This window comes from Pseudoliparis swirei, chromosome 23 (genome assembly GCF_029220125.1).
Source record: "Pseudoliparis swirei isolate HS2019 ecotype Mariana Trench chromosome 23, NWPU_hadal_v1, whole genome shotgun sequence".
In the NCBI taxonomy this organism is placed as follows: domain Eukaryota; kingdom Metazoa; phylum Chordata; class Actinopteri; order Perciformes; family Liparidae; genus Pseudoliparis; species Pseudoliparis swirei.
In genome coordinates this window covers 6,800,309-6,828,110 of record NC_079410.1, presented here as the reverse complement: position 1 = coordinate 6,828,110, position 27,802 = coordinate 6,800,309, and the positions used below count along the sequence as shown (strand labels likewise).

Genomic DNA, 27,802 nt, shown 5'->3' with positions numbered 1-27,802 from the left:
AATCATCTTTCAACCGTACCTTTTCCCGAGAGTGACTCCTGCTAGCTTGATGAGGTCTCTCATGCAGGGAGTAACAATGATGGGCTGCTCATCGGAGTCGCCGGCCTCATCGTAGCTCTCCACCTGCTCCACCACAAACTGGGCGTGGCGCAGCAGCGTGTCCTCCGTGAAGCAGTTGAAGTTCAGCCCTGCAGGAGGGACGGTTGTCTGAGGGCCAGAGAAACAGAAGCTGATTGGACAGGCCTATTACAGCCACCGGATTAACCCGATGCATACACTTTGAAGGACACCTGTTAACTACAAATCTTCACCTCAATCTTGTTTAGAAGGTCCTCATAAGAAACATCAGGATTCTTCTGGAGGAATTCCACCACGATCTTGCTCATGTAGATCTTCTCTTGCATCACAGCAAAAATGGGAGCGTACTCCTCACTCGAGTGCATCAGGATGTAATCAGCAAACGCTGGAAGATGAAGATAGATAACCGTTAGAACATCGTACAGAGAGAACAAGGAGAATCCGGAGCAGGGAACTTTGCTACCTGTAGTGAAACCAATTAAGGCCCTTTCTCCACCATCAAAACCAGTGATCCACCAAGCATTGATGGGTCCAAGCTTCTTGGCAGGAACACCACCTGGGGAAAAACAAAACCCCACATGTAAATATTGGCTTAATGAAAACTCTTTCTCAAAACACTATTTATAAGAACTTTTCCATTCTTGAAATGTGGAATTTCATACCATCCAAGCACGGGTTGTCATCGTAGATGGGTTTGACAACACAGCTGAAGTAGAGCTCCACGTTCTTCTCAATCAGTCCAGAGTCAAATGGACAAAGATGGCCCCTCTTGTCATACACACTGCATGACACAAGTTACACCACAACAGACTCAGGTGTTGAAACACAACAAGTTTGTAGCTCTAGGACATCAGTAGGAATAGTGCAACAAGCCGAGTGTCACCTAAACCACTCACGTCTGAAAATAATAACTTACCTGAAGTTTGTAATCTTGTGCTGTGGCAGATCCTCGTAGCTCTCAAATCCATCCTCATTGGAGTCAAACAGGGAGAGACGCTCGTCTGTTAACATCTCCGGTTCATCCAGCTGAAGAAAACAATTTTAAGTTTCAGTGTTCTGCGCGATTTACATTTTTAATTTGTGTATTAACATATAGTTTAAGAAGTCTAACAACTTCAATATTATAACTAAATGCAACATACACTTAAACTAACGGGTTTCATGTGACAAACATGAAACCTTTTAGTTTTAAGTGTGTTCATTCAAAATACATTTAGGTATTACAAAGAAGACAATTAACTGATGACTTGAAAAATAAAAAATCACCGCATTATCAGGATCTCCTTGAAAGAACTTGAGATCAGAGTCATCCAAGTATTGTTTGCAGTCTGTACATTTGGGAGGTGGCGTCTAAAAATAAAAAGAGAAGGTAAACTAAAGAGTACAGTTTGCATCAGTAATGGTGTGTTCACACCGGACGCGTCAAAATTTTGACGCGCGTCGAGATTACATGTTAAGTCAATGCAAAGCTGCGTCGAAGCTGCGTATTTTCCAGCGAGCAGCGCGTTTGAAGCAGCACGAACAGAGGGTTTGTCGCGGGGCGAACTGAGCGAACACAGCGAACAGACGCAGCTCGTTGACGCGCGAGTTCAAATCTCCCAACTTTGGCAGCAAAGACGCGTGAGTCATAGATGCGTCAGCCAATCAGCGTTGAGCAGCTCCGCTCGTCATCGTCCTGCCGGTTGAAAAAAAATGGAGGAAAAGATTATTGTCGCTGTCTGTGGGCACCCCGAACTTTACGATACAACTCTTTATGCTTACCGAAACCGGAGCTATAAAGATAAAGCGTGGAACAAGGTCGGAGAAGCCGTGGGACTACCTGGTAAATTTTGAATGTATGTATTTGCTTTTATTCTCGCTATTTGTTGTACTTTACTATCAACCAACCGCCGGCATATGTGTTTCATGGCAGAGGAGATCTGCCGCCGGAGGTGGAAAAGTCTCAGAGACACGTATCAAAGAGAGAAGAGAGAGAGAGCAGCGAGAAGCGCAGTGGGAGTGCAGCTCAGTCCACTAAAAAGTGGAAGTACTCTGCGGTCCTGTCGTTCCTCGATCCATTTATTACTCCGCCCCCGACGCGTCTGGTGTGAACACTTTTTTCGACGCGCGTCAAGACTGCTGCGTCAGACGCGTCGAGAATTTTTTCGACGCGTCCGGTGTGAACGCACCATAAGGCTCAACAAAAGATGAAACTCATGGACTCTCCAAAGATGAGAATTTAAATGCATTTCTTTCAATACCCAAGAGAAATTAATGAAATTCTTTTTTCTTTCTCCATATTCAAATAAGCATAGCAAACGTTAAGTGAACAGGGAGAATGTAGGATAAGTATTGCGAAACAAGTATAGGGTATGCAGTTTAGTGGTAGACAAGTTATTGTGCATCAGTCAAGGCATGCTTAAATTTGAGTTAAAATTAGACAATGTAATTACTAGCATTTAATAAATGTAATGCAAGACTTGTCGAAACCTCTGAACACCCACACAGGTGTTTTCAGTTAATCTATTTGATTAGACAGTTTAACCATCAACCTGCAGAGGTCTAATCAGACAGATTATGTGAAACACCTGTGTAGGTGTGCAGAGGCTTTAAAGACCATCAGACAGACCGTTGTTTACAGCAACAACAAATCAATAACACAAGTCGTTACCTTTGCAGCAGAAACCGGTTTAGTAATCTCACGCTCCGATTTCTCTGGTGCAACACTGCATAAAGAAAAGGATGAGTAAATTCTCTGGTGTGAGCTCCATCACCATCAATAATGTTAAGGGAGACAACGATTTACTTTTCATCGGATTCCACTTTAAGACGTTTTTCCTCCCGAGACTAAAACAGATTTTAAAAAATGTAAAAGTGTAGGCAGTGTTATATCGCAGATATTTACAAATCACAGCTCTTAAATGTTTGAACATCACTGGTACGCAACAATGCTTTACCTCCTCAACATCATCTTTCTCATTCTTTACTTCATCTTCCCCATTAGCAGCATCTCCATTCAAGTTTTCAGACAATCGCTTTTGACTGCAAGACATTCATTTTATTTTAAAAACAAGACTCTTGTACGTGTAAACTGTTTGCATTATTTTTTTGCTGAATAATGAGTATAAATGACAAGAGTCAATTTATATACGCACACTTTAGAGAACATTGACATGATGGATGGCTGTTTTCCAGCATTTCTTGTCACCCTGCTACTGGCTGGAGACTCTGCAATAAAGAAAAAAAGATTAAACCATCATTTAAAAAACACTTAATTTTTGGATTATTTCCTCTGGAAAGGCAGCAGTTACATGACAAATATTGATAAGAACTCAGAATTACTTTTAGTGTCAGAATTTGTTTTGCTCTTGCGTCCACCCTTCCCTTTGGAAGCCGTTGGAGACTTGACAGCCTCCTCTTCCTCCTGTACGCCCATGGTTACATCTTCATTTACTTTATCTTTGTGAGAACCGTTCGTCTTTCCATTCTGCTCCACACTGTCATCATGCGAGCCATTTTCAAGACAAAGCTCTTTTCCCAGCAAGGCCTTAACTTTGGAGATGTAGACCTCCTGAGGAAAGTACATGACATGAGTCATAGCAGAAATAACCAAATGTCACATTTCAGGATTAGTTATGATTCAGATCTCTTTCAGGAGTCACCAACCATTGAGATCTCTGAACTTTTCATTTTTCCCTCCAGACTGGTCAGCTGGTCCTGAGCCTCAACATGCAGGAAGTCCTGCACCAACTTGAGCTTCTCTTTCACATGATCCTGGAAAGGCATTTCAGGGAAGAAAGTCAGAAAAGCTAAAATACAGTTTCGTAGGCAGTGAAGTTAAAATACAATCAACGTCTTGATTTGAGTAGTGACTGATACTACAGTCCTAAATGCATCACGTAACATTAGAATACAGGCCAATTGTTACCAATTACCTTAGCACTGTATATTTTGTATTTATATTTCAAAAGCTTTGACGTCTGACAGCATATGCTTTACAAAAACACACAACTTGACACCATCAAGAGCTGAACTTAAGATATCTTTATGACACTTTAGAGAGTGATTGAGTTTGATACATTAAAGCCATTTGATTTGTATCTTGATGGCATCAAATGAAAAGTTCATCAACTTTAAGAACATCTAGACGTTCATTCAAATTAATAAATTATAATGGAACGGGGCAATATTGCAGATGAGTGAAAACCAATTAGGTGCTTCCACTTTAGTCGACGACTCGACCTACAATCACGTCTAAAGGGCTTTAGAAACCCAAACTGAACGATCAATATCATGAGCAAATATTGAGCAGCACAGTAACGTGAACCCTGAAATACGTTCAGGAGGTACAAACAGACACAGAACCCACCTCGTCTGAAATGCCATCCTCATCCAGCACCTGCAGCCTGTGAACGTCAAAACAAACGCGACGTCAAATTACCATGCGCACGTTTTCCTGACACGTCTGCAGCGATACATCCAACTTAGTGTTGACAGCGAGCCAGCAGAATCATACAAAAGGTAACATAACTTCCGGAGTGGCGCCAAATCTTCCACGCTGCTCCATCCATTGACAGGCTAAGATGCTAACCTGCTAACGATAACGGGGCTCGAGCGGTACCTTAATGCAGCATCAAACCCGACTGTCAAGCGACAACAAGCTAACGCTAACTGCAGCTGTTAATAAAAGGAAAAAGGGGGGAAAGCGTTGCTCATGACAGCCAGGACCAGAGCAGCTGGTGACACGGGGTTTAATTTACATTGTTGTGTTTTTGACACCAAGACCTCAACGAACACGACAATATTAGCATTGAGGTTAAGGGACATTAACGTACCTTTTCCTGACATCCTCTGGCAGAGACGGGGAAGTCTTGGACGGCATGGCGAACAGCGAGCTCAACGAGTGAGATTAAAACGATAAAAGTGTATTAAAATCAGCTAACACGACCTTCAAACCGGCCGTTGGCTCCCAGAGCGTTTGCCCGTTGTTTCTGGCAACGGATACTATAAGCAATTCGGGCGCGCGGGCCGTCTTTTTGCGCGGAAACACGGGTGTTGTGGACTGTACCACTTTAGTGATGTGGGGGGAAATCTCTTTCAATAATGCTCCGTAATATTTCCCTCCTGAATGTGAAGCCCATTTTTTTATTAAACATATATTATTAAGTATGATAGTAATATGGTGGTGTTTGGAAAAAATATAATAAATATTCTTTAAATGGACAACTAAATCGACTCACCCCTACTGTTTACTAAATGCTATGGAAGGCGGAAGCAATCTGAATGCTGTTTACTTGTGGTGAGGCAGACCAAAGGCAGCCTTCAATTAAGGACCCAGGGAAAAGGGGCAGAGTTTATAAATAGGGGTGGGAAGCACACCTGGTTATTTTTTGGGGAGTCAAACACCTGCGAGGTAGCTATACTCTTCTGATGCATGCTTTCATGAATTACTTCTGTCTAGTGATGGTGAGATGAAGCCTCATGAGGCATCGAACCACTTCAGCCAATTGGTTCGAGAAAGGGTTCATTTCTCGAAGTCATGTGCTCACGAAACCACCTACTGTCCTAGTGCATAATCACAGGCAGCTGTATCTGAACCACATAATGTGATGCATTGCATTTTTGTGTCTGTTATGGCTGTTGGGAATGACCATGAATTACAAAAATGTATGACCAAATCATTTCTGTACATAAATTATCACATATGTCATACCTGCAAACTCATGAGGGGTGAAAAAGGTGACAACGGGGAGGGGGGGGGGGGGGTGCAGGTGACTTTTTGTTTTGTTGTCACCACACCACATCCACGTTGTTTGAAGCCTCAAAGCTTTTAGAACCACAACTACAGTCATTTTATTGTTCTGACCACAAATCTAAATAATGATAATAAACAGTTTAAGAACAAAAGGTTCTCCGCTCTGACTCAGCCCTATAATGATAGTAATAACAAATATACATGGTCATTATATATAATATGGTTAAAGTCATTCATGAACCAACTTCCTTTTTTGTTGCCTGAACAGTCCTCATGGACTTCTCCCTGAATCTGTTCTGTCTCTACCTGTTTGTCACGATACTCATATTATAACTTCTATACATATTACATACCTGCCATAAATATCATGATACCCGATACCAGAATTCAATACACCATACAAACAATATGGTACCATAATTACGAGACTGGTATATTTATCTATAATAGTAATAAATAAAACATCTGTATGGTTCACTTGTTACCAACTTTTTCAACACTTAACAAATGACAGTAATATGAGTATTAATACAGCCAGATATGAATGAAACTACATGGTTCCATCATAGCATTGATGATCACTATGAGGCCGTTAGTCTCTGACCAGATGATCCACAGTTCATCAGGATGAGCAGCTGGAGAGTTACAGAACTTTACAGACTGAAACATTTCACTTCTGGCATCTTTTTATTTTTTAAGCCGAAGTCTCTAAAGCTGCGCCTCTTCTCTCGCTGTGAGCTGCGCAGCGCAGTGTGCGCAGACAGCTCGACACGGAGCAGCGCGTGCGCTCTGATCGCTCTCTTAATGAAGTATTGATACTAAAAATATGCTAAATCACATCGTGTTTAACGTACTTTGTTAGCATCGCTACACCGTGCAGCGTGACAGGAGTAGATGTAGCGGGCTAACATTCAAGCTAACCTGAACCCCCAAACGCTGTGGACATCTGAACGCTGATTGGCCGAGACGCGACACGTCCAATCAAAGATGTTTTATTGCGAAGAGCACCACTTCACACTTTTCTCCGCGTCTCACTGCAATCTCAACGGCAGCGGGCCAGGTGACCCCCCCCCCAAAACAAAAACTCTTCGGATCTCCACGATTCACGTGGATGACCTATTTTGAGTTCAAAACGGTGAATTTCACCGAAAGGTGACAAGTTTGCAGGTATGATATGTGCATAATAAAATATTTTTTGAATATTCTGTGTGTAAATGTTCCCAAAATGGTAGTATCATATGATATGGCAGGTTGTGTAATAATGTTATTATGTCCCTTTAGGAAAATGGCATGCGCTTAAGCAGGCAGAGGACAGTGAACGTGTGTGTTGTAACTAGGAAGAGGGGACTGAATATGCTTGTGTAACTTGGACAGTGATGTACAGGACAAGGGACATTTTATTCATTTTTATTCAGAAATAACAGTTTCTCAACAGTTCCATCTTATCACCTATCCTTCTCTCCTAACTCTCCAAACTATCTCTCACTCTCCAAACTCTCAACCAACAACCCACATGTTGAATGGAGCCTGAGGGGTTTATATTGCTGTCAAACCTCCCGGCAAAATCTGAACCACTTCCCGAAGCAGTCACGTGGTACAGCCGGGCAGCGAGGCTTCGGACGTCATCATTTTTGGCTCCTCCCCTAAATGAAGCAAGCCTCGATATGCGCTTCGAGGAAACGCCCCCTCCATTACTCGACACACGCTTCGAAGCGTCGGCACATCTCGTAACAACACTAGTCAAGAGCAATCATACTTTGCATGGATATTTTATTATTGTGCCAAATTATATTTGCCGTGAAAAGTTACATTCTTTTGGTGATTATTTACTGTTTGTATTATATAACTCTACACTGACCTCCCTGACTGTGCCGTGTAGACCAGGGCTATTCAACTTCAGTAGCAAGTGGGCCGAATAAGAAAATCACGGGGGGTGTGAGGGCCGCACAGAATATTGATTAAATAATGGCTAAAAATGAAAAACAGTAATGTATATTTCCACAGGTAAACAGTCACACATGAAAATGCGTCGGTATTGTGTGGCAAAAGTGTTGCGAACAAGCATCACTATAAACATGTTTCAAAGTGTAAATATCCGCTCAAGGTAACCAGTTGTTTCAGGTCCCTTCAACCAAACTGTTCCCATGAAAACATAAGAAATGTGACTTAATGGATCAATATAATTATATACACTTTTACTCATACCTGCAAACTTGTCACCTTTCGGTGAAATTCACCTTTTTGTCATTTGCGGCTTCCTCCTACACGTGGTGGTTGGACGTATAACTCGAGATAAAATACATGCGTAGCAAGATGTGTTGGGTATCTTATGATTAAAAGGTTTGATTAATACGTTTGACTGAATGACGTAAATACCAAATGTATTGATGAAACGTGTAGCTAACCGACACATGTGACGTAGGCGGCGTCATTGACCGGTAACGTTATGGTGCTAAACGTTAGCGAGCTATCGGTGTTACTGGCTTTATATATATATATATATATATATATATATATATATATGTCCGTCTATGTTCTGGGTTAATTAGTAATGAGACATGATCAAGAGATGAAGTGGCGTCTGTTTATTTTTTATCTGACAAACACAATCTGAAGTCAGTAGGGAAAACTTTGTTTTTAATTTCTCTGAATCTAAATTGACATATTATTTATTTTGTCAGGCACACTACCACCTCCCAAGGAAACCGTCAAAGGCAATATAAAAACTACCACGGAATATAAAATAGATGATGATGGAAAGAAGTTAAAGGTAAGTTTTAACTAAATATTAAATATACACTTTTTAGTGTTTACTAGATGGCTGCATTGCATGTGTGCAGCTTACATACCTGCAAACTTGTCACCTTTCGGTGAAATTCACCGTTTTGAACTCAAAATAGGTCATCCACGTGAATCGTGGAGATCCGAAGAGTTTTTGTTTTTTGAGATTGCAGTGAGACGCGGAGAAAAGTGTGAAGTGGTGCTCTTCGCAATAGAACATCTTTGATGGGACGTGTCGCGTCTCGGCCAATCAGCGTTCAGATGTCCACAGCGTTTGGGAAGTTAGGTTAGCTTGAATGTTAGTCCGCTACATCTGCTGCTGTCACGCTGCATGGTGTAGCGATACTAACAAAGTACCCGTACGTTAAACACGATGTGATTTAGCATATTTTTAGTATCGATACTTCATTAAGAGAGCGATCAGAGCGCACGCGCTGCTCCGTGTTGAGCTGTCTGCGCACACTGCGCTGCGCAGCTCACAGCGAGAGAAGTGGCGCAGCTTTAGAGACTTCGGCTTAAAAAATAAAAAGATGCCAGAAGTGAAATGTTTCAGTCTGTAAAGTTCTGTAAAGCTGCTCATCCTGATGAACTGTGGATCATCTGGTCAGAGACTAACGGCCTCATAGTGTATAATCAATGCTATGATGGAACCATGTAGTTTCATTCATATCTGGCTGTATTAATACTAATATTACTGTCATTTGTTAAGTGTTGAAAAAGTTGGTAAAAAGTGAACCATACAGATGTTTTATTTATTACTATTATAGATAAATATACCAGTCTCGTAATTATGGTACCATATTGTTTGTATGGTGTATTGAATTCTGGTATCGGGTATCATGATATTTATGGCAGGTATGTAATATGTATAGAAGTTATAATATGAGTATCGTGACAAACAGGTAGAGACAGAACAGATTCAGGGAGAAGTCCATGAGGACTGTTCAGGCAACAAAAAGGAAGTTGGTTCATGAATGACTTTAACCATATTATATATAATGACAATGTATATTTGTTATTACTATCATTATAGGGCTGAGTCAGAGCGGAGAACCTTTTGTTCTTAAACTGTTTATTATCATTATTTAGATTTGTGGTCAGAACAATAAAATGACTGTAGTTGTGGTTCTAAAAGCTTTGAGGCTTCAAACAACGTGGATGTGGTGTGGTGAGAAAATGTCATTCAAATGTGACTATTTATCCACAAGGTGGCACTATATCATTGATAATCTGCAAATATACCCTGTTTATTTTCAGGTTGTCAAATCATGGTTGAGAATCTTCTACCTCATATTGTATACATGCTAATCCAACCTGGCCACACTTGGCGCCAGTTCCAATCACATACATTCAATCTATAGACTATTTATCGAGCAGTGATCAATTCCAGTTTCCAAGTAACGTGTCTGTGTATATTTAGATAATCTAATGGAGATGAAAAATAAGTGTGTTGTGTTTTTTTCCATGTCTATTTTTTGTGTTCTTTTTGCAGGGACAAACCCACATATGTCTTGTGTGCTGACTTAAAATGTTTTTGTATATACAACTTCACCTACAGGTTTCTGAGTCTGATGTCATATCCTGCAGGGCGCTGGAAAGACTTGGCAGACATCCCAGCAGCGCAGCCTCCTGGGGCTGATTCAGCCAATGTTCCCACCCAGGAATCCTGGATGTCTGACAGGAAACAAGCCCAACTCTCCCAAGGCCACTATAAGTCAGTCTCTCCCCTCACCCCGAAAACCTCTCCCGGGGCCTTTCTGTATGCTTCTCTCCAACTATCTTACAAATAGACATTCTTCTTCACCACACCCCATTTCCAGTCTCCCTGCTTTCTGCCCAGCTTCCCACCATAGCCCAGTTTTTCTTTAGCCTTTAAGCAATTGAACAACTTTATTAGGTAAGAGAGCCATGATTAATGGCCAAGGAGCATGTGCATGCACTTTCAGGCTTTCATGTTGAAGCTAGTGTTTTTCTGACCATGTCAGAGCACGTTTGGATTAAATGCTCCATTTTGAATACTTCTCAGATGCAGGCACAATAGAGAGGCGTCTCAGGACCTGCAGGGAATCACTGCTACAATTAAGTTGCTTGCAAATCAGAGTTAAAGGCACAAAAGGTTTCTTTCAGTATTTCTTTTATTTTTATAAAAAAGGGAATGCAATTAACAAAACGTTTATGTACCTACATTAGTGTTTCAGATTGTACCGATTTAACACAGGCAGCGTGCTATTGGACACAAAAGGCTATTGCACACAAGACATTTCAACACAAATCATACATACTGTACAAAAATACATACATACTTACATACAAACATACATAGTTATTCATGTATTTATTATAAAACATCACAGAGTCAAGCAACACAATGAAGGGACAGGTACGTAGTTTCAAATACCTCTCCATTGAAGAAAAAAAAAACTGGGGGAAAGCAAACATCACTGAAGCTGCCAAAGTGCTTTTCACCATTTCTACTTGGTCATCTAAATGTCAATATCAAAAACACTGAGGGAGAGACGAGTTTTAAATGCGTGTCCATAGGGAAACGGTTAGCGTAACCCCGAACAACAGGAACCGGACAATGAAAAACAGGACTTCCCGTGGCTGGAGGAAGTGCCATGTTGTAGGATGTCAGAGATGAGGATGAAGGTGACCTCCCTGGAGGGCAGATCCCTCCCCCTGTGCATTTGGAACCGGATCTTCTCGTATTTTGTTGGGGAGGAGAGGGGTGGGGGGGTGTCTTTGGAAAGATGAGACGTGTTTACATCTTTAGCTGCACAAGGCATATGGCCAGAAAATTAAACCAGGATGTTCACAACATTGTTTTTTTTGTTTTGTTCATGGCGCTATTTCAGACTTCACAGTGAGAGTGACCTACCCTGTTCATCCCACTCGCTGCTCGTCAATGACTTGGTAATTCAAAAAGGATGATCAATAATACTGTCGACAATGGAGCGCTCGCCCGAAACACTTCATACATACATTCAGCCGAATTTCCCCAAGAGGAAGGCACAAACTGAGACGGCACATTGTTGCTACAACACTGTCGGGACCTCGGCCCCATTAGTCAAAGCTGCTGGACAGCTGACATTGAATGAAACGCATCAGTGCCAACTCACTTCAGGAAATGTGCTTTCTGATTAGGCCTTCCTCCACGGAAACTGTTAAGATACAAAAGACAACAGTAAAAGCAAGAGGGGCAGATTATGAGACCAGACGAGGGAAGGGTGGTGATGGAAGCTGGAGCTGGAATATATCATACATACATTAGCACTTACAAATAAGTTAGAATTTTCATGCATTATGTAATTTATGTAAAGCAGATTATGTAATTCCTTTTGTAGTTAATCAAATGGTTTAAGCAAGGTTATATGGGGAATATATAGCCCTGGTTTTAGTTGAGGGAGCACTCGTGGTAACTTGGCTTCAGTGGAGCTGATCAGTGTCTCCAGCCCTGTGAAGAGCAAGTGGTGGATCTGTGTGTCTGATGTTTACACAAATCACTATAGGAGGGTAATGTGGTTCAACCGTACAAAAGACAACAGCCTTTGAAGTAATCTACAGGTGCAACTTTGCACAGCTGCAGTTCCCGAAGGGACCGAAAACAACTCGCCATAACTACGATAGTATGCACGTTACAGTTTCTAATCGTGCCTCTTAATAGGAGTTTACATGTTTAGAAAGAAAAACAAGACGACAGGCATATACATGAAAATGGTTTGCAACTCCATCTTAATTAATGAGAGTATCGATGAAAAGAAAAGAAGCTATTTTCACATTTCTGACAGTTCCCTCTTGCTGAATTGGTTCCCTCTTTCGTTTTTACACCCGCCGCAATCAATCGAATGCAGATTGTGAATTCACACACTTTTTGATTGTAACAAGAAAAAGGCCCGCGTTGTCGCCCTGCCAGGCGTCTCAGTCCAGAGTGTCTCTTTTAACGTCTCTCCATCACAGCACGGCCTCTCTTCTTCCACACATGCACACTCGCACGCACGCACGCACACACACACACACACACACACACACACAGACATGCACACACTCTCTCTCTCTAATGTGTTTGCACCGTGTCAGACACAGGTGGTACAGTCCTGCATGATTGGTGTGGTCTGGTGTTCATGTTTGTGGGTGCAGTGTTCCAGAGAGCTGGAGCTCTTCAGAGGGACCAGACACCGGTCGGCCGGCCGCCCGCTCTGCAGCACCCCCCAGCAGCACAACACGCGCAGGAACTCCTTCCTCATGTCCTTGCTGCGCAGCGTGTAGATCACGGGGTTCAGCGCCGAGTTCAGCGTGGCGAAGCCAAAAAAGATGTCCGCGTTGGAGAGGATGGGGCAGAACTGTATCCTGCACGATGAATCCAGGAGGAGGATGGTAAACGCGGGCAGCCAACACATGATGAAGACGCCCAGCACTATTGTGACCGTTTTCAAAAGGGCATAGGCGGGCGAGTTGGCCGCCTCCTGGTGGCTGGAGCGCACAATCAAATAGATCCTCACGTAGAGGATGACAATGGAGAGTAGTATGAGGCTGAAAATGGTGACCACGAAGAGGATGTACTTCTTAGAGTAGAGCGGCAATACGGCCGAGCATTCGGGGAGGTCGTTGATGCAGTTCCAGCCGATGATGGGAAGTCCTCCGAGCAGGATGGAGGTGACCCAACAGGCTCCTATCAGGAGGAACATGCGGCAGGTTTTGGTGGAGCCGTACACCTTGACCTTGGTGATGGCGATGTAGCGCTCCGTGGCGATCGCCAGCAAGCTGAAGACCGACGCAGCCAGAGCGATGAACGCCGTGCCCTCCCGGATGAACCACTGCACGGGCATCAGGTCAAAGGTCCTCGAGCCCGACAGGAAAATGTTGGCTATGTAGGCCGAGCCTGCCAGCAGGTCAGAGAACGCCAGGTTGCCGATGAAGAAGAACATGGCGGAGTGGAACTTCTTGTTGCGGAACACGGCGATGAGGACCAGCAGGTTCTCCAGGATGATGATGGTGCAGAGGACCACGATGACGATGTTGAGGCTCGTGAGCTGCTTCTTGTTCTCGATGCGCTTCGCCAGCTCCTGGGTGGTCATGTTCTTGGCGAAGGCATAGTAGGAGTGGATCAGGCTCTGGTTGTAGTATTGGGAGTACTTGCTCTTCATGGTGACAGGGTGGCAGAGCACAGCGGCTTTACGGCAAAGATTCATTCACACAGTGGAGTCGTGCGGAGCGTCTCAGCTGATAATCATCGCCTTTAAGGGGCGGACAGGAAGACGGCCTGGGAGGGAGACGGCCGGTCCCACAGTCTCGTCTCAGGAGCTCTATGTGGGTCACCTGCAGACACACGGAGAGGAAGAGAAGGCCCGGGTTACCGACGGAGCGAATTCACGTGCACTCATGACATAAACTGTGACAAAGCAAACGTAACATTTTTAGCAGAGCGTTGCACTCGCCATAGTCCAAACAGCGTAACCAGGCAACAACCTGTTCCTCCGTCTGCACAGTGGAAACTAAACACTTCAAGTCAAAGAGAGGAGAACCAGCAATAGACGAGAGCTCTAAAATGAACATATTAAATCAAATGTCCCCGAGGTGATCGAACCGGTAAATAGATTTAAATTGTTGCGCTGGCATTCACATTCAAAGTAAAAGCCTGAGAGCACAGCGAATCCCAAACTGAACACCCACGCAGGAAACGGTTGCAGCTTGTTGCGGTTTCAAAGGAATGGAAAGAAGTAACCCGGTGGCTCACAAGTGAGTTGTTTGTTGAAAAAAAAAAATGACTTTGTGGGGAAACTTCAATTCACTCTGAGGAAATTAATCATGAAAAGATCTTCGATTTTTGTTTTGGCTGCTGAACCGGTGCTCACAGAGATCAACTTCAGGTAGAAGAATAAATACTCTGTGAGTGCCGGTGCTCAGACAAAGGGACATTCCACTAACCCTGTCCGAGCACTCGGCTGTCAACACATGGTATTGTTGTGGGGAGCGAACCTTTCCACTCCAGTGAGCTACCTCTTGAAATTTCAGCATAGCTTTTGGACCCGCCAGACCTCATCTCACCCCGACCCCTCCAACCAGTTCACACAAGAGAACAGCAAACCAGACAGGAGCCAGAGAGGAAAAGGTGGGCGTTTCCTGGACGAGTTGAAGTCATTTTTCATGCAAAATTGCAGAAAATGCTGTTTTCAGCCTCTCCGATGTAAAGATTTCCTTCTTTTCTCTGTTTTATATCATATTAAATGGAAAATATTTAAGGTTTGGACTAGGAAAAAAAGACATTTAATGATGTCGCCTTAGACTTTGAGAAACTGGGATGGACATTTCTGAATGTTGTCTGTAGAGCTGCACCATAAATCATCATCAAGATGTCAACGGGTGTGATATGCACATCATGAATGACGAGTTAGTTGAAAGATCCATCGGTATAAAATTGCGATTTAAATTGTAACATTCTGTATTTGGTGCCTTTTGTGTTGCGTTCAATGCTCAATTTATTCCTTTAACAAGTTTTTCCTTCCATTTTTATATAAGAAAACAATTTGATTTATTTTGGCAGAAGACTGCAAGCAGCAGAAAGGCAGCCCTGAGGACATGTTGACATTAGTTTGGCACGGTTTCCTTAATGCTGCCGTCATTTTAAAGACGTAATGATTAATTGATTACTATCGAAATTAATTGTCCAGATAAGTTGATGGTGAAAATAATCGTAGATCATTTTAAATATTCGATACAGTAAATATTTTCCACATTGTGTCTTATCACAAACTCACACAATGCAATGTCTGTGCATTTGTTATTATAATATCGTCTGAATACATGAACCAGCTAACTTGTGTGAAACCAATGCGGAAAACTGTTGACCTAATAAAGTGTTTATAATGATGCAGCAAAACAAATTAACAAACACCTTGTGAACCACTTATGTGGCTTCAAATTACTCGGAGAGCTCATTCAAGGAGAGAACCACAAACAATCCAAAACAAAAGGAAGTCGGAGGCTCTGGTGGAGCTGGTGTCTTCAACCTGTCAAACGCAACAGGATCCCTCTGCAGGCCAGAAATACAACACTGTTCATCAGCTCGCTCTCAACCGGGAAGCTTTAGTGGAAAATGGGGCTTGGACCTGGTCTCTGTTCCGCGTGGGCTTCGACCCAAAACCAGAGAGGCTGAATGATGGCGATGGGAACGAGACAAAGCCGGACGGAGAGCATGCATGTGGAACGGCATCTGGACACAAAGGCTGGAATCTGAGACATCACCGTGACGTCCACAAACTCATCCATGTGACGAGTTGAACCGCGCCGGACACACACACACACACACACACACACACACAGCTAATTGTGACAGACGTGGACTCGTGCAGCACAGCATTCCCCCCCAGGTTCGACACACAGCCAGCAATAAGCGGCACACTGTTTCCTCAAGCAGGAACAAAGAACAATAGTCCCCTTCAGTGGGGATAGCGTTGCCCTTCAGCCTTAATAATGGGACAGCGCACTTCCATTTGGCTGCTGCAGCTGTATCACAGCAGAAAATGTATTTGGAGTTGAGCACTCTCTTATCAGAACTGCTGTATCAGGGCAGACCCTCCCTCCCTCCCGCCTCCCCATCCCTTTTAGCTCCATTAATAGACACAAATAGGAGGCTTGAGGCGGGGCACGTGTGCCAGCTGCACCGGCGTAATTACATCAGGTTGCATTATTGCAGTACCATAATGGTTTATTTAATGTGGAAATGTCCGGCTGCTCCGTGTCTCCACAGTGTCCAGTCTGCTCAGCGAAAAAAAACGAAACACAGGGATTTCACTGTGTGCGTTTGTGTGTGTGTGTGTGTGTGTGTGTGTTTGTGTGTGTCTGTGTGTGTGTGTGTTTGAAACCTGCCGGGCTGGTTTGCAGACAGCCCCGCCCTGCCCCTCTCTACCTGCCGCCCGTGTGCCATTCAGGTGTTTGCATGGGGATTGGTTTAGACAGAAGTGCAGACTTCCCCCCCCCCCCCCCCCCCCCCCCCCGTCAACAAAAGTTGTGCCCTGGGTTTGACCCAGACGTCCCTGTTACACTTCCTCAGGAGACACAAATGTTGTCACGCCATGCGGCTCCTTTCTTCACTCACACCACAGACCGTTGTGTGTTAACGGAATTGTAAAACATTTCACAATAATTCTACTATTGAGGCATGCAGTGTAGTATTCTACGAGCTGAATTACATTTTAGTCCAATTTCAAAAGTAAATACGAATCTGAATTTGTCAGTACTATTCTGTTACTGCATCAGACGGTGTGTAGTATTACCTGCAATTGACACATTTGCAATTAAAGCACTTATGCATAAAATATATATTTAACTTATTTGTTCATATTTAGGTTGCATTCATAATTTTTAATAGTAGATCTTAGTACACTATTACTGCTGTTTTTGATTTAAAAGTGCTACTTTGGGACATCCATGTACTTCAGTGAAACTTGAATTGTTCCTCAAATAACTTAATCGATTGAGCTACAAAAATGATGCCAATAGTATGTAGATGTTGTGCATCTGAAATACTTTTAAAAATGTTTTCTTCTCATGAGAACAGAGACGATGGAACATTGTGGTTTCATGAACAACCGTGAGGTGAAGGTGTCGAGAGGCTGCAGCCAGACGAACGGTAGAATATCCTCTCTGATTTCACAGACGTCTCAGAAAACGTCAGAAGATGTGGAAAGAGACGGCTGCGGACCCAACGAGAGACAGACACCTGAGACAGGATGTCCGATCAGAACGACGTGTGAACCTCCTCATCACCAGCGCTGCTCAGTTCCAGTGCTGGTTCTAGTTTCTAGAGAAGTGAGGCAGAGATGCTGCGCTTGAACTTGTATTTCACAGCGATGCTTCATTTTCACAACCACACACACACACACAGTCCCAAGCGTGCTTTCAAATCGACCGAGGGGCCGTCGCCTGCACGCCCGAATCATCAGAACATCAGAATGGAGCTGCTGAGAGACGGCTCTTGTTCGCACCTAATCCTTCACAAGAGACAGAGATCCCCTCTCCATCATGGGACTGACGGCTGCACAAAAGCCTCAGGTGGTTTCCCCCCCAGAAACACCTGATAAGCCCCAATTAGCACACCGTCAGCTCACTGAAAACCAAGGCAACACCTCCCCATTGCATCACCTGCTACCTGTCACACTCTTGCTCCACATAAAACCAAAACAGAGCTCCAAACCCTCGACGTTTGTCACACACACACACACACACACCTCCCACGCACATTTTGGTGGAGATACGATGGGATGACTAACCTTGTGTTGGCCGGCTAACATCTGTGGCTTATCTTTGTTTGCATTGATATGTGTTTAATGGTTGTTTACCGACAAGAAAATCACCCCAGCAGTTTGTGGTCTGTTACATCCGGTAACTCCATCTTCCTCCATCTGCTCTTCACACTCCCAGCTCACAAGCTGCTGTAGTGGCAACAGAGCACCGATCCAGCCTGTTTTGTTCTTCTTCTTCTTCTTCTTCTTCTTCTTCCTCACAGCACTGCAGAATCTGCTCTAAACAAAGCCGCCAGAGGCACAGAGACTATAACACAAAGATCTTCTTTGTTTGGATTAAAGTATGACAAGTTAAATCATGGACATTTTCCATTCTAGGGAGATTTAATGACTTCCTGCACCGTCTTGGAGACACCAGGCTTTTCTTCCGGAATAGACTTAATCTCAGCCACGAGGTAATCCGTCATGGATACACAGAAAGCGACCGCTGATGATTTGTTCTTTCCTGCTCAGTTTCACAGCCGTTATTGGAGGTATCGGTGTATAATGTATCTCAGGGTGGACCTTTCTAAAACTGTACACTTTCTTTCCCCCCTCTGCTGCTTGTGTCAAGCATCTTCTAAATAATGTCGGGGGTCGCCAGATGGATGGGGAGAATATAATGAAGAACATATTTTAGAGGAGCGGATGGTTTTTGCATGACGTCGCCTGTACCAGTGATATGAGGCAGCTCCGGGGAGCCTGGAGTCCACTGGACAATGATTTGGAGCTCGCTGTTCAAACTAAAACAATGTGGTTATTCTGGGATGTCGCATCGAGAACAAGATGAGAACCGCAGGTCAGGCTGACCTACGGACCAACGGACAGTGGGACGAGTTTGAAATATACATAGTTCAGGGTGAATGTGGTTAACAGAAGCTCGACAGCAAAAATCCAGTTTTAAGGTGAGAAAAAAGCAGAGTCTTTAAACTCTAAACAGGATATAGGTGACTTTCTGAGTATCTGGACTGAAACCAAAAGGTGAGAACGTGATTGTGTACAGCTGTGGCCTCACGCAGGAAAATTCCACATGCAAAAAGCACAGCAATGTGGTCACACGCAGACGTTTCCCCCGTCAAGTGTTGACATGCCGCACGAGAGAAAACACAACTAACTATTAACAGCCACACAATATTTCACGACTGCTACCACTTCTCAGGAAATGACTAAACTGAAAGACACACACACACACACACACAGTCCTTTCGACACTTCTCCGTTTCCTAAACATTATCAGCAGTGATGTTGTATTTCATCTTTTCTAATAGTGTGTATTACTTACTTGTAATGGTTTTAATACATACTTTTAATCATATGTAATGTGGTGTACTGTAGCTTTGCATATTGTGTATTTATCCTGTACTGTTTGTTATATTGTTTTATGTTTTATGTTTGTTTTGGTCTGTCAAGGGACTACAGATGCAAATGAGCTGAAGCTAAAATCTAGTACAGAGCACCAAATGGTGATATTCATGTTTTAACTGTACATGGTCCCCTTTAAATAAAGATAATAATCACTTTAAAAATGCACTCTGATAAAAGAAAAAAAAAGAATGGCGAGTGTGTAGTGAATGGGATATCATAATTCACCCTTGTTCCTGGTGTCGTTCTTTACACAGTTATTAATGTAATGAGTCACACACATCGGTGTGACTGTTCTGGGATCTCGGTCTCTTTAAGTGTTGTGTTGCTGTTTGTGACGTCGAGCCCCATGCGGGTTTGGTATCTGGGCAGCGCCATCTTGTGTTCATTCGTTTTGTGATACGAAATAAACGAGACACACACTTGTGTGCTCAACTTGAGGAATTGTGTTTTGCGTTTTGATGCAACTTCCACAAGAGCATATTTTCTTTACACGACCGGTCCTTCAGATGACACAACAGCTGTGAGGTCAAAATAAACCCAGAGCCGTTCCTACTTCCATGACGGCCTGATCTTATCTGAAGCAGTCACTGTTATCTCTGTTCCACGCCATGCTGCCGACAAGCTCCCTGATAACACCGATGCCCAAAACGGTCATGTGAAGATGCACAGCTGGCACAAAGAACATTCAAGAACATAAACTCATCATCAGCTACCGTAACAACAGTAAGTTACCCAAAGTAGAAATGTGTTCACTTCAAGACCACCGGCAGAAACTCCACTGCAAGTGGTTTTCTTTTGCAATCCACAGTCAATATTGAGCCTCAGTGTGCACTCACGAGTATTCTTTCTTATGTTTTGGTATAGATATTTTCAGATGTTAACGGATATTTCCTAAATGTCGGAAATCCGGGAAGTGAAATTCAGCGAGACGGAGAGTCTGACACGTTCTGGGAGTGATTTCACACGCTGTGGGCGAGGATGGAGGAGTGAAATACGGGCAAAGGAGTCGTCAGAATGCGATCAGCAGCTCATGAAATCACCAGACAAATGGGGTTTTAAGGGGAAGTAAAAAAAAACAAGAAAGCAGAGCGCCTGTTTCAGTGTCGCGCTGTAACTTGCACGGTGTAGAGGAAGAACAGACGGAGAGATATGAGATCGGAGGCCTGCAGTAGCTCACAGTTTCTAACTGGGAGAGGAAGTCAGCTGGGGGGGAACAACATATTTAACACAGAAAGAAAAGTCTGTGCCAGTCCAGGCCGTGCTACAGACATTACATCCTTATTTAGGACCAAATTATAATGGGGAAATATGACACGTTTGCGTCAGAGTAATAGTATCTGCATCATAACATTAGATGAGATCCAACAAATAACAAACCAGTTCCTTATTTAATGACATTAAACAGGTTCCCTCTTGTTTTTTTCACACCTCTGTGTTTAATTTTAGCTCCAAAAGCAAACCACCCGCTCTCTTTGTCCGTTACTATGCTGACACCATTCATTAAAAAAAAGTCGTTTAAGCTGCTCGATATTAAGGGAGTGGGTGTCCTCAATACGTGGGGTTTCATCGTTTAATTAGGGATTACCCTTTCGCTCGTCAAACAGTTTGACAGTTTGGGCACAGCCTCTCTTCTGAGGGGTCCAGTCTCAGACGCTTGTTTTTTCCGCTGCCTCTTTCAAAGTGACTCGTCTTGTTTTCTTTTCCTTTCCTCCGTCCGGCCATCTCTTGAAACGTTGCACTGCTTTATTTATGGCAGCTGTTCCTGTGGCTCTTAGAGCGGCAGTGAGAGGAGCCAGAGACAAAGAGCTGTGTACAACAACAAAAAAGGGCATCATACAGCCCAAAGAGCCATAACCCGCATGACCGGCAGAACACCCCCCCCCTCTCCAAGGGTGGCGCCTGAGAGGCAATTACTGTAATACCTTCACCCTCTGACTACTCCTGTCAACTTAAGTCGCCGTCTTACAAGTGATTCTTTACGTTTTCTTCTCGCTCTATTTTGCATACCCCCCCTTTTCTTCATGCGGCTTCCTGGTCTGCAGAGCAGCATCGTCCTCACTGACACTCCGCTCGTATACTTTAAACTTCACCACAGCGATCAAAAGACTCGGCCGCAAAGAGGTGATTAACTGCACATCAATAAGTATTTATTTAGCACACATCTGGGGCAGACGTGTTCTTATAGTTCCCTATTAAAGACTTCATTACAGCACAAACAGTGCAATCAGCGCTCCATTCAGGAGGCTCTGGAGTTTCTTAGAACGGTGTCCCAAATCCTCCAAATGTGTCTGATGTTCCATGGAGCATTACGAATAATAATACTGAATCCTTATCACTAAACCGTGATAACAGATGTGTGGTTTTCTGCAGCATTCATGTGCAAACTGTAAAGAAAACTACGAGACTAGTCTCATAATTCAAGCCTCAAATGGAATAGCAGCACACCAGACGTGAAAATGATGTGACCAGCTGTCAGGTTTGTCCGTGCGTATAGGTTAGCGTTAACCACACGGCTTCCTTCAAACAGACACATGCACTCTGGCTGTTGGGAGGGAGCAAAAAGGCAGATGAAGTCTGAAACCTCGGGTCTGAATGCCGAGGCAATCTTGATTCAAGTTTCAGCTGCTCGGCCCCTCTCACACCTTCCCATGTCCTTGTCTTTACAATGTGCTCGGCCTTAATGAAAGGCTTTGAACCCTCCTTTAGGTCTCTTTTGTCCCGGCTCCCTGCTCCTATTCTACTCCGTTGCTACACCTCGGACTCCACCCCATCTCAAGTTCTGCCGCTTCGTTGGGAAACGGCACGATTGCTGTGAGCGAGTGCGTGGTCGGTTGTTGCATTGCGTGCCACCAAACAGGACGGGACAATGTGCACTACGGCTCAAAAGTTTGGGGTCGGTCACACAGACAATTTTGTGTTTTCCATGAAAACTCAAACTTTCATTAATTAAATGAATTGCAAAATTAATAGAAAATATAGTCAAGACATTGACAAGGTAAATAACTATTTGTATTTGAAATATTAATGTTGTTCTTCAAACTTGTCGCTCAAAGGAAGGCTAGTTTTATAGCTTCCCTCACCAGCATAACTGTTTTCAGCTGTGCTGACATAATTGCACAAGGGTTTTCTAACCCTCCGTTCGTCTTCTAAGGCGATGAGCAAACACGATGTACCATTAGAACAATGGAGATGGGCCTCTATACACCTATGTAGATATTTCATTAAAAACCAGACGTTTCGACCTAGAATAGTCATTTACCACCTATTACTGATTAATTTAATGTTATCTTCATTAAAAAAAACAGTGCTGTTCTTTGAAAAATAAGGACATTTCTAAGTGACCCCAAACTTTTGAACGTGGATATCCATGCAGTCGTTTGTGTTGGCGGCGTGGAGCGTTTGCTGTGAATGCGATCGCCATGTTTGCTCCGCTGGTGTTCCAGGGGAGCATCATCACAGGCAGTCATGGGACAGCATGTCCAACTCAGTGGAGGAGAGAGAGGGGGAGACGCTGGCGGCAAAGCACTGCACAATGGAAAATGATGCCATCTACTAAGCTGACAAGCGGGTGCACACAGCCGCCCTGATTGCTCGATAAGATGATGAATTGATGTAGGCCCTCGGTCTCTCCTCGTGGTCCAGCAAAGGAAAACAACTCCAGACTCCTCTGGCAAACACACATCCATTAAACACACTGGTTGCCTGGAGAGGGAACATTGTTGTGTCCACACAGTCTGCAGTCGTTCTTGCATATTTTATACAATTTAACAACCTTGCTTCGAGGAGAAAATGTACTTCTTGAAAGATTAACATAAATCTGCATGTGTCTCTGGCACGAGGACTGTGCATCTTAAACTGTCAAAGTATTTTTGCAGGGCCGATACAACCTGCTTTTAAAGACCAGTGAATGTGCACGGAAAGAGACCCGAGGGTATTCAACCTTCCAGAGTTTTGAGGGGTACTGTGTCTGTTTTATTTCTTGGCAACAGTACTCGAGTAAAACATTTTTTAAAGAAAAGGCCCCACTGTACACGACTTGGCTTTGGTTCGGGCCGAGGGACTTTTTTTCAAAATTAACTAACGGGTCAGAAAGTGTTTCTGTGGCGTGGCTTTTCAGAGGGCACGAGACAACAGCTACTTGGCTTTGACCTCGACAACACTCATCCGAAATGGACATGTTTGAGCAGTTGTCACATTAACTTTGAGTAAACAGATTCCACTTCCAGTCAATCTGTCTCTTGCAATGGAGCAGTCTGACCTTTGTCGTGACCCGGCTTGCGTTTGGCTGCAGCTGAATTCCATCGTGTCTTTCAGCCTGGAAAGACCGAAGCTGAGGATAAACAATCTTAATAGCTCTTTCTAACTAAACACTTACAAAACCATTTCACCTTATTTTTAAAGTCTGCCAGTGATTAGAGGAATCGGACAGAGCTCATTAGGAGGCGATCTAGTTAACTTTCAGTTCCAGACTAAATGAACTGGCTGCATGGGGCAATTCAAAATCCAAGAGGACTGTCCTGAGCTTACTTCAGGATTTGGGGCGGTGGGGTGTTGAAGTAATCCTGCTGAGTTCTCCAGCTGCACAAACAAAGCTGACTGGATAATAAAGGCTTCCAAGAGAGAAGAAGGAGAAAGAAGACTCAAAAAACCACAGCATGATAAATGATTATTATCTTCATGTGTACCTGCTCCAAGACGGCTCTAGAGTGAGCGCTGAGAATCACCAGGAATCAGGAAACCACAATGTGACCACACTGATTTAAGCCTGCCGTTATGGAACAGACAGCACGAGTTTGATGTCGTCCAGTTCATAAATCACGCTGCACAACCGAAGGAGAAACTGCAAATTGCTGCCGCCCCGTGTCCGAAGCCGCAGAGCAAACCAGAAACCTGGTCTTAAACTTGTCATTATCTCTGAAAAATGCGTAATGTTCCTGACTGTAGTGCGTTAAATGTTGCACAGTGAAAAAACGCCTGTCAACGCACAAAAAAAACAAGATGTGCAGCAACGTTACCAACTGGCAGCAGATTGGAACAAGAGGCCGGACCAAGCATAAAATGTGACAGAAGAAGAACAGCCCAGAAAGCGTCACGTAATCCTGGCATGCTGCTACAAGCATCAGCGCCTGGTCATGGGAGGTCTCGTAGTTTGTCCAAGACCTTCAAGTGGAAAAGGAATGTAACAGGAGACTTTAAAGCTGATGGATTCTGTCATTTGGGTAAAACGGCTAATCGTCCCCAGCAAATACCCGCTCATGTAAATGTTTATAAGATAATCAGAGCAGCACTGACCGCAACTGAGAGGAGTTGTTTTGGAAAACGCGTGACTGATAGTGCATGTGCATTTCTCTACCTGCAGGCAAACCGTCTTTAGTGACCTTCAGTGACACAATTAACTTGCATTTGTGTTTACAATGCGGGTGAAAAAGCAGAGAATGCCATATTTACTCCTCTGATCCGAGACACTCCCAGCTCTTGGCCGTGAACGCTGCTACATGCTGTCAGCTGTGTGTTGTGACTTGCGTTTCGGCAGCTTGCGAACAGAAGGCGTTTATTTTGCTCCAGCTGCCACACCCAAGGAAAGTGTTTTTTAGCTCAAGGGGGAGTACCAGCAAGAACTCTGCAGAACCCAGATGTCTCTCTGCAGAAATCCACGACTATTATTAGAGAAAAGCACAAATGGATGGACACATGCATTGTCTCCTGTGATCTGCCAGGGCTCCTATTCTTCTTTAAAAGCTATGGGTTGACCTGACGGGTTTCATTTAAACCGGGTGAAAGCCAGGGTGCCTCTGGCAGGCCGCTCCTCTGATCTCACAGTGCTGTCGCTCCTCCCTACCTGGCTGGATAAAGTGCTGAGTGGAGACAACAAAAGAGAAGCGGGTCTCCCAAAGGAAAAACCCTTCTTGATGCTTCCTACGAGCAGACTGCTTTCAGGCCTGAGCTGAAACCCGAGCATCCTTCAGGGGGTCGACACCACCCAACCACCCACCCGTCCCCGCCTTCAACCCCCCGATAGAGACCTGTTTCGTTTAAGTACCGCAAATCCAGTTCCCACAGCCGAATTAGCATTTATTTATTTATCCGACCTTGCACTTTTACCTCTATTTATTTATTCAATCCATCTATGTGTCCTCATTTCTCATGCAGACCCTGGAAGTCCCCGCTGAGAGGGGTCCGATTACAGCGTCTGTAAAGCAGAGACACTGAGCGCACAAGGGTCCGCAGCACACACACACACACACACACCATCAACTCATGATGTCATGGGCGGCCGGACGGAGCAAGTCTGCCTGCGTTAAAGATTTTAAAGTCGCTCTATAAAGACTAATAGCATGTCTGTGAAAGGCGCCGTGTGCCTGGAGCTGTGGCCCCCTGTGGTTCCTCCTGCCAAGACCACGGATGGAGGAGCGTGAGGAAGTCTGGCAGCGATCATGTCCGGTGGGGTGGCGGCTTTTCTTGTGGTGCAATGAGCCATGTGGTCACATTGGCCAAATGCAGACGGGCCGGCTGGCCGGCCGGCTGCAACCATGCCCGGTCTTCAGCCTCCTCAATGCATGCTGGGAGAAGCATCTGAGTCCAAAGGTGGCCGTGCACCCCCAAAACAAACCACGCTGCTCTCTGATCAATGAGGCTGCTGACAGGGCCTTCAACACTTGACAGTCCTCGCCTCTTGCTGCAGAGCGTGCTTCCTCTCCGACCCCCTACTCCTGATGTTATCACAGTGAGATTTGTTTGCTACTCTTGACTCAACAGGCTTTGCGGTATCTGTGTGCATTTGAGACTTTGGTTTCTCGCCCCTGTAACCTCGGCTGGGGCTCGACAGAAAGCCACCACAGGTTGCACAGCAGCGTGCAGACAGAACCAGAGCATCCACAGGATAGAGGATGATGGATGGGGGCTTTTATCTGGGCAATAAACATTAGTTCCTCCTCCTTATCACCTTATCTTGTTGTGATTTGAGGACTCTCCCACAACAGGATGCCTCATGGCTTGACTGCTGACACCTATGCATCCCTCTCTGCAGGGTTTACTCTTCCAGACACAAGAAACAACCTGCTGTTGGGTCAGCCCGGCCTTATGGTGGAGATAAGGGCTGACAACAGACTGAAAGGTTCCAATATAAACTTGTTTATAATGCACAATATTGTCACCACAGCTTAGATTAGATTGATTGTTAGATCGCTCTACTAATATTTGCTCATTCTAAATCGTTGACAACAAGGTGTCTCAGTGTGCTTTGTGCTGCCTGCCTTCTTTAGCCCCATGAGATTAATTCCGGTACATGGGGATAATGTGGGCTTTTGTCTTATTAATACATCCTTTCAATACAATGCCTTCTTTAGAGTGACGGATGAACAAGCCCCAACAACGTCGGAGGGGTCATGGGGGGTGTGGGGGGGGGGGACGTCTCCAAGGAACTGTTTGTGTGGAGGCCCCCGCGAGGACGCGCCCGGGGTGCACGCAGCTCATCCCAACCCTCCAACAACAGCTCCACAGACATGTGATGCAGCAAACTGTATTGACTCCCCCCCCCCTCCCCCTGGTAGTTGGATCGACAGATGCAAACCTGCGTGTTAATATTTAACACCACACACTGTTATTCATTAAAACACCCACACCCACACACACACACCCCCCACACACACACACACATACACACACAGTGGCTGCAGGCTGCAGCAGGGTTTCGTTTATGAGCACAAGTGGCGGGTTTCTTAATGTTGGGCCGTTCTGCTGTCATCGGTGTTCCTGAGCAACGACACATTTCGAGACCGTGGACGTCAACAGAGAGTTTCAGTTCGTTATAAACGCGCGTGAGTTGTTCGGGGGCGTTATGATGAAATCCCCCACCCCCACCCCCGCGCTGCCGAATGATTGAAATCTCATTTCACGTAAACGCGCATTAGGACACATCCGATCCTTTTGTTAGGCTGCTGCAGCACATGCGGACTGTCACACCGACTCTGTTGCACTCACCCCATGAGAGATGTAGGAGAGAAGCAGCGACAAAAAAAGACGCTCCGACAAAAATATTTGTCTCCAAACGTCCTCACATGTGGTCTCCACTTTCCGCCAAACGCTGCGTCAAAGTTGGGCGCCTTCCCTCCGCTCCGGGGTCGAGAGGCAACGGTGACAATCAAAACTTTGGTGGAGGACTAGACGGCGTGTCTCGTCTAGTCTCTGGTAAATCCATACCGGTCTGTGCGCCACCGCGGAAACCGTTTAGGGATCACCCGAAAGCGCGTTGACTAAAAAAAAAAAAGGTGAAAGAAAACCGAGGAGCGATGAGAGCCAAAGAAGACTTTTTATTTAAAGACGGCACTTTCTCTTTTGTCGCTCTAATCCAGCAGTCCGTCTGATTGTCCTCCTGGCTGCTCTCTGAGAACAACAGCTCCACGGGGCTGTGGAGCGTCGGGGAGGCGCGCGCACAATACGCGCTCACACTCACACACACCCCCACGCGAGAGACAGATCATATGGAAACGTCACATTACATACCCATAAAGAGTCGCGAGTGTAAAAATATAACGATGAAGCTGGTTTGTGGACAGCAATTAAT

The 27,802-nt window shown here is 44.5% G+C and overlaps 2 protein-coding genes and 1 long non-coding RNA gene across 6 annotated transcripts in view; 1 reads left to right on the top strand and 2 right to left on the bottom strand.

The window, feature by feature from the left end:
• dnmt1 (DNA (cytosine-5-)-methyltransferase 1) overlaps positions 1-5,394 on the bottom strand; it is a 22,033-nt gene extending 16,639 nt beyond the window's left edge. For 2 of the 3 annotated variants that reach the window (XM_056408050.1, XM_056408051.1), the window contains exons 1-14: positions 4,893-5,394; positions 4,427-4,463; positions 3,724-3,831; positions 3,400-3,628; positions 3,213-3,285; positions 3,015-3,099; positions 2,864-2,904; positions 2,729-2,783; positions 1,345-1,428; positions 995-1,104; positions 741-859; positions 542-634; positions 312-463; positions 20-207 (exon numbers count right to left, since the gene is read on the bottom strand). In XM_056408050.1, the coding sequence (XP_056264025.1) occupies positions 20-207; positions 312-463; positions 542-634; positions 741-859; positions 995-1,104; positions 1,345-1,428; positions 2,729-2,783; positions 2,864-2,904; positions 3,015-3,099; positions 3,213-3,285; positions 3,400-3,628; positions 3,724-3,831; positions 4,427-4,463; positions 4,893-4,939 (1,421 nt within the window). In that variant the 5' untranslated portion in view covers positions 4,940-5,394. Of the gene's footprint in view, positions 1-19; positions 208-311; positions 464-541; positions 635-740; positions 860-994; positions 1,105-1,344; positions 1,429-1,528; positions 1,704-2,728; positions 2,784-2,863; positions 2,905-3,014; positions 3,100-3,212; positions 3,286-3,399; positions 3,629-3,723; positions 3,832-4,426; positions 4,464-4,892 lie in introns of those variants that run through there. The other variant, XM_056408052.1, reaches the window with a different exon arrangement.
• Positions 4,477-10,712, top strand: LOC130189275 (uncharacterized). Of its 2 annotated transcripts, XR_008830738.1 has the most exons (3): positions 4,477-4,578; positions 8,494-8,582; positions 10,152-10,712. It is a non-coding gene; the product is annotated as an uncharacterized LOC130189275 (long non-coding RNA). The 2 variants fall into 2 exon arrangements; XR_008830737.1 differs by lacking the exon at positions 4,477-4,578 and having other exon boundaries at positions 7,794-8,582.
• Positions 10,711-27,802, bottom strand: s1pr2 (sphingosine-1-phosphate receptor 2). The gene is made up of 2 exons (XM_056408053.1): positions 27,220-27,802; positions 10,711-13,909 (listed from the first exon to the last, which is right to left on the bottom strand). Exon 2 carries the CDS (start codon positions 13,780-13,782, stop codon positions 12,667-12,669), a length of 1,116 nt encoding a protein of 371 aa, XP_056264028.1. The 5' UTR covers positions 13,783-13,909; positions 27,220-27,802; the 3' UTR covers positions 10,711-12,666.

Bases quoted from the DNA above. Each gene is read 5' to 3' on its own strand.
- s1pr2 (XM_056408053.1), bottom strand. From the start codon at position 13,782: ATGAATCTTTGCCGTAAAGCCGCTGTGCTCTGCCACCCTGTCACCATG.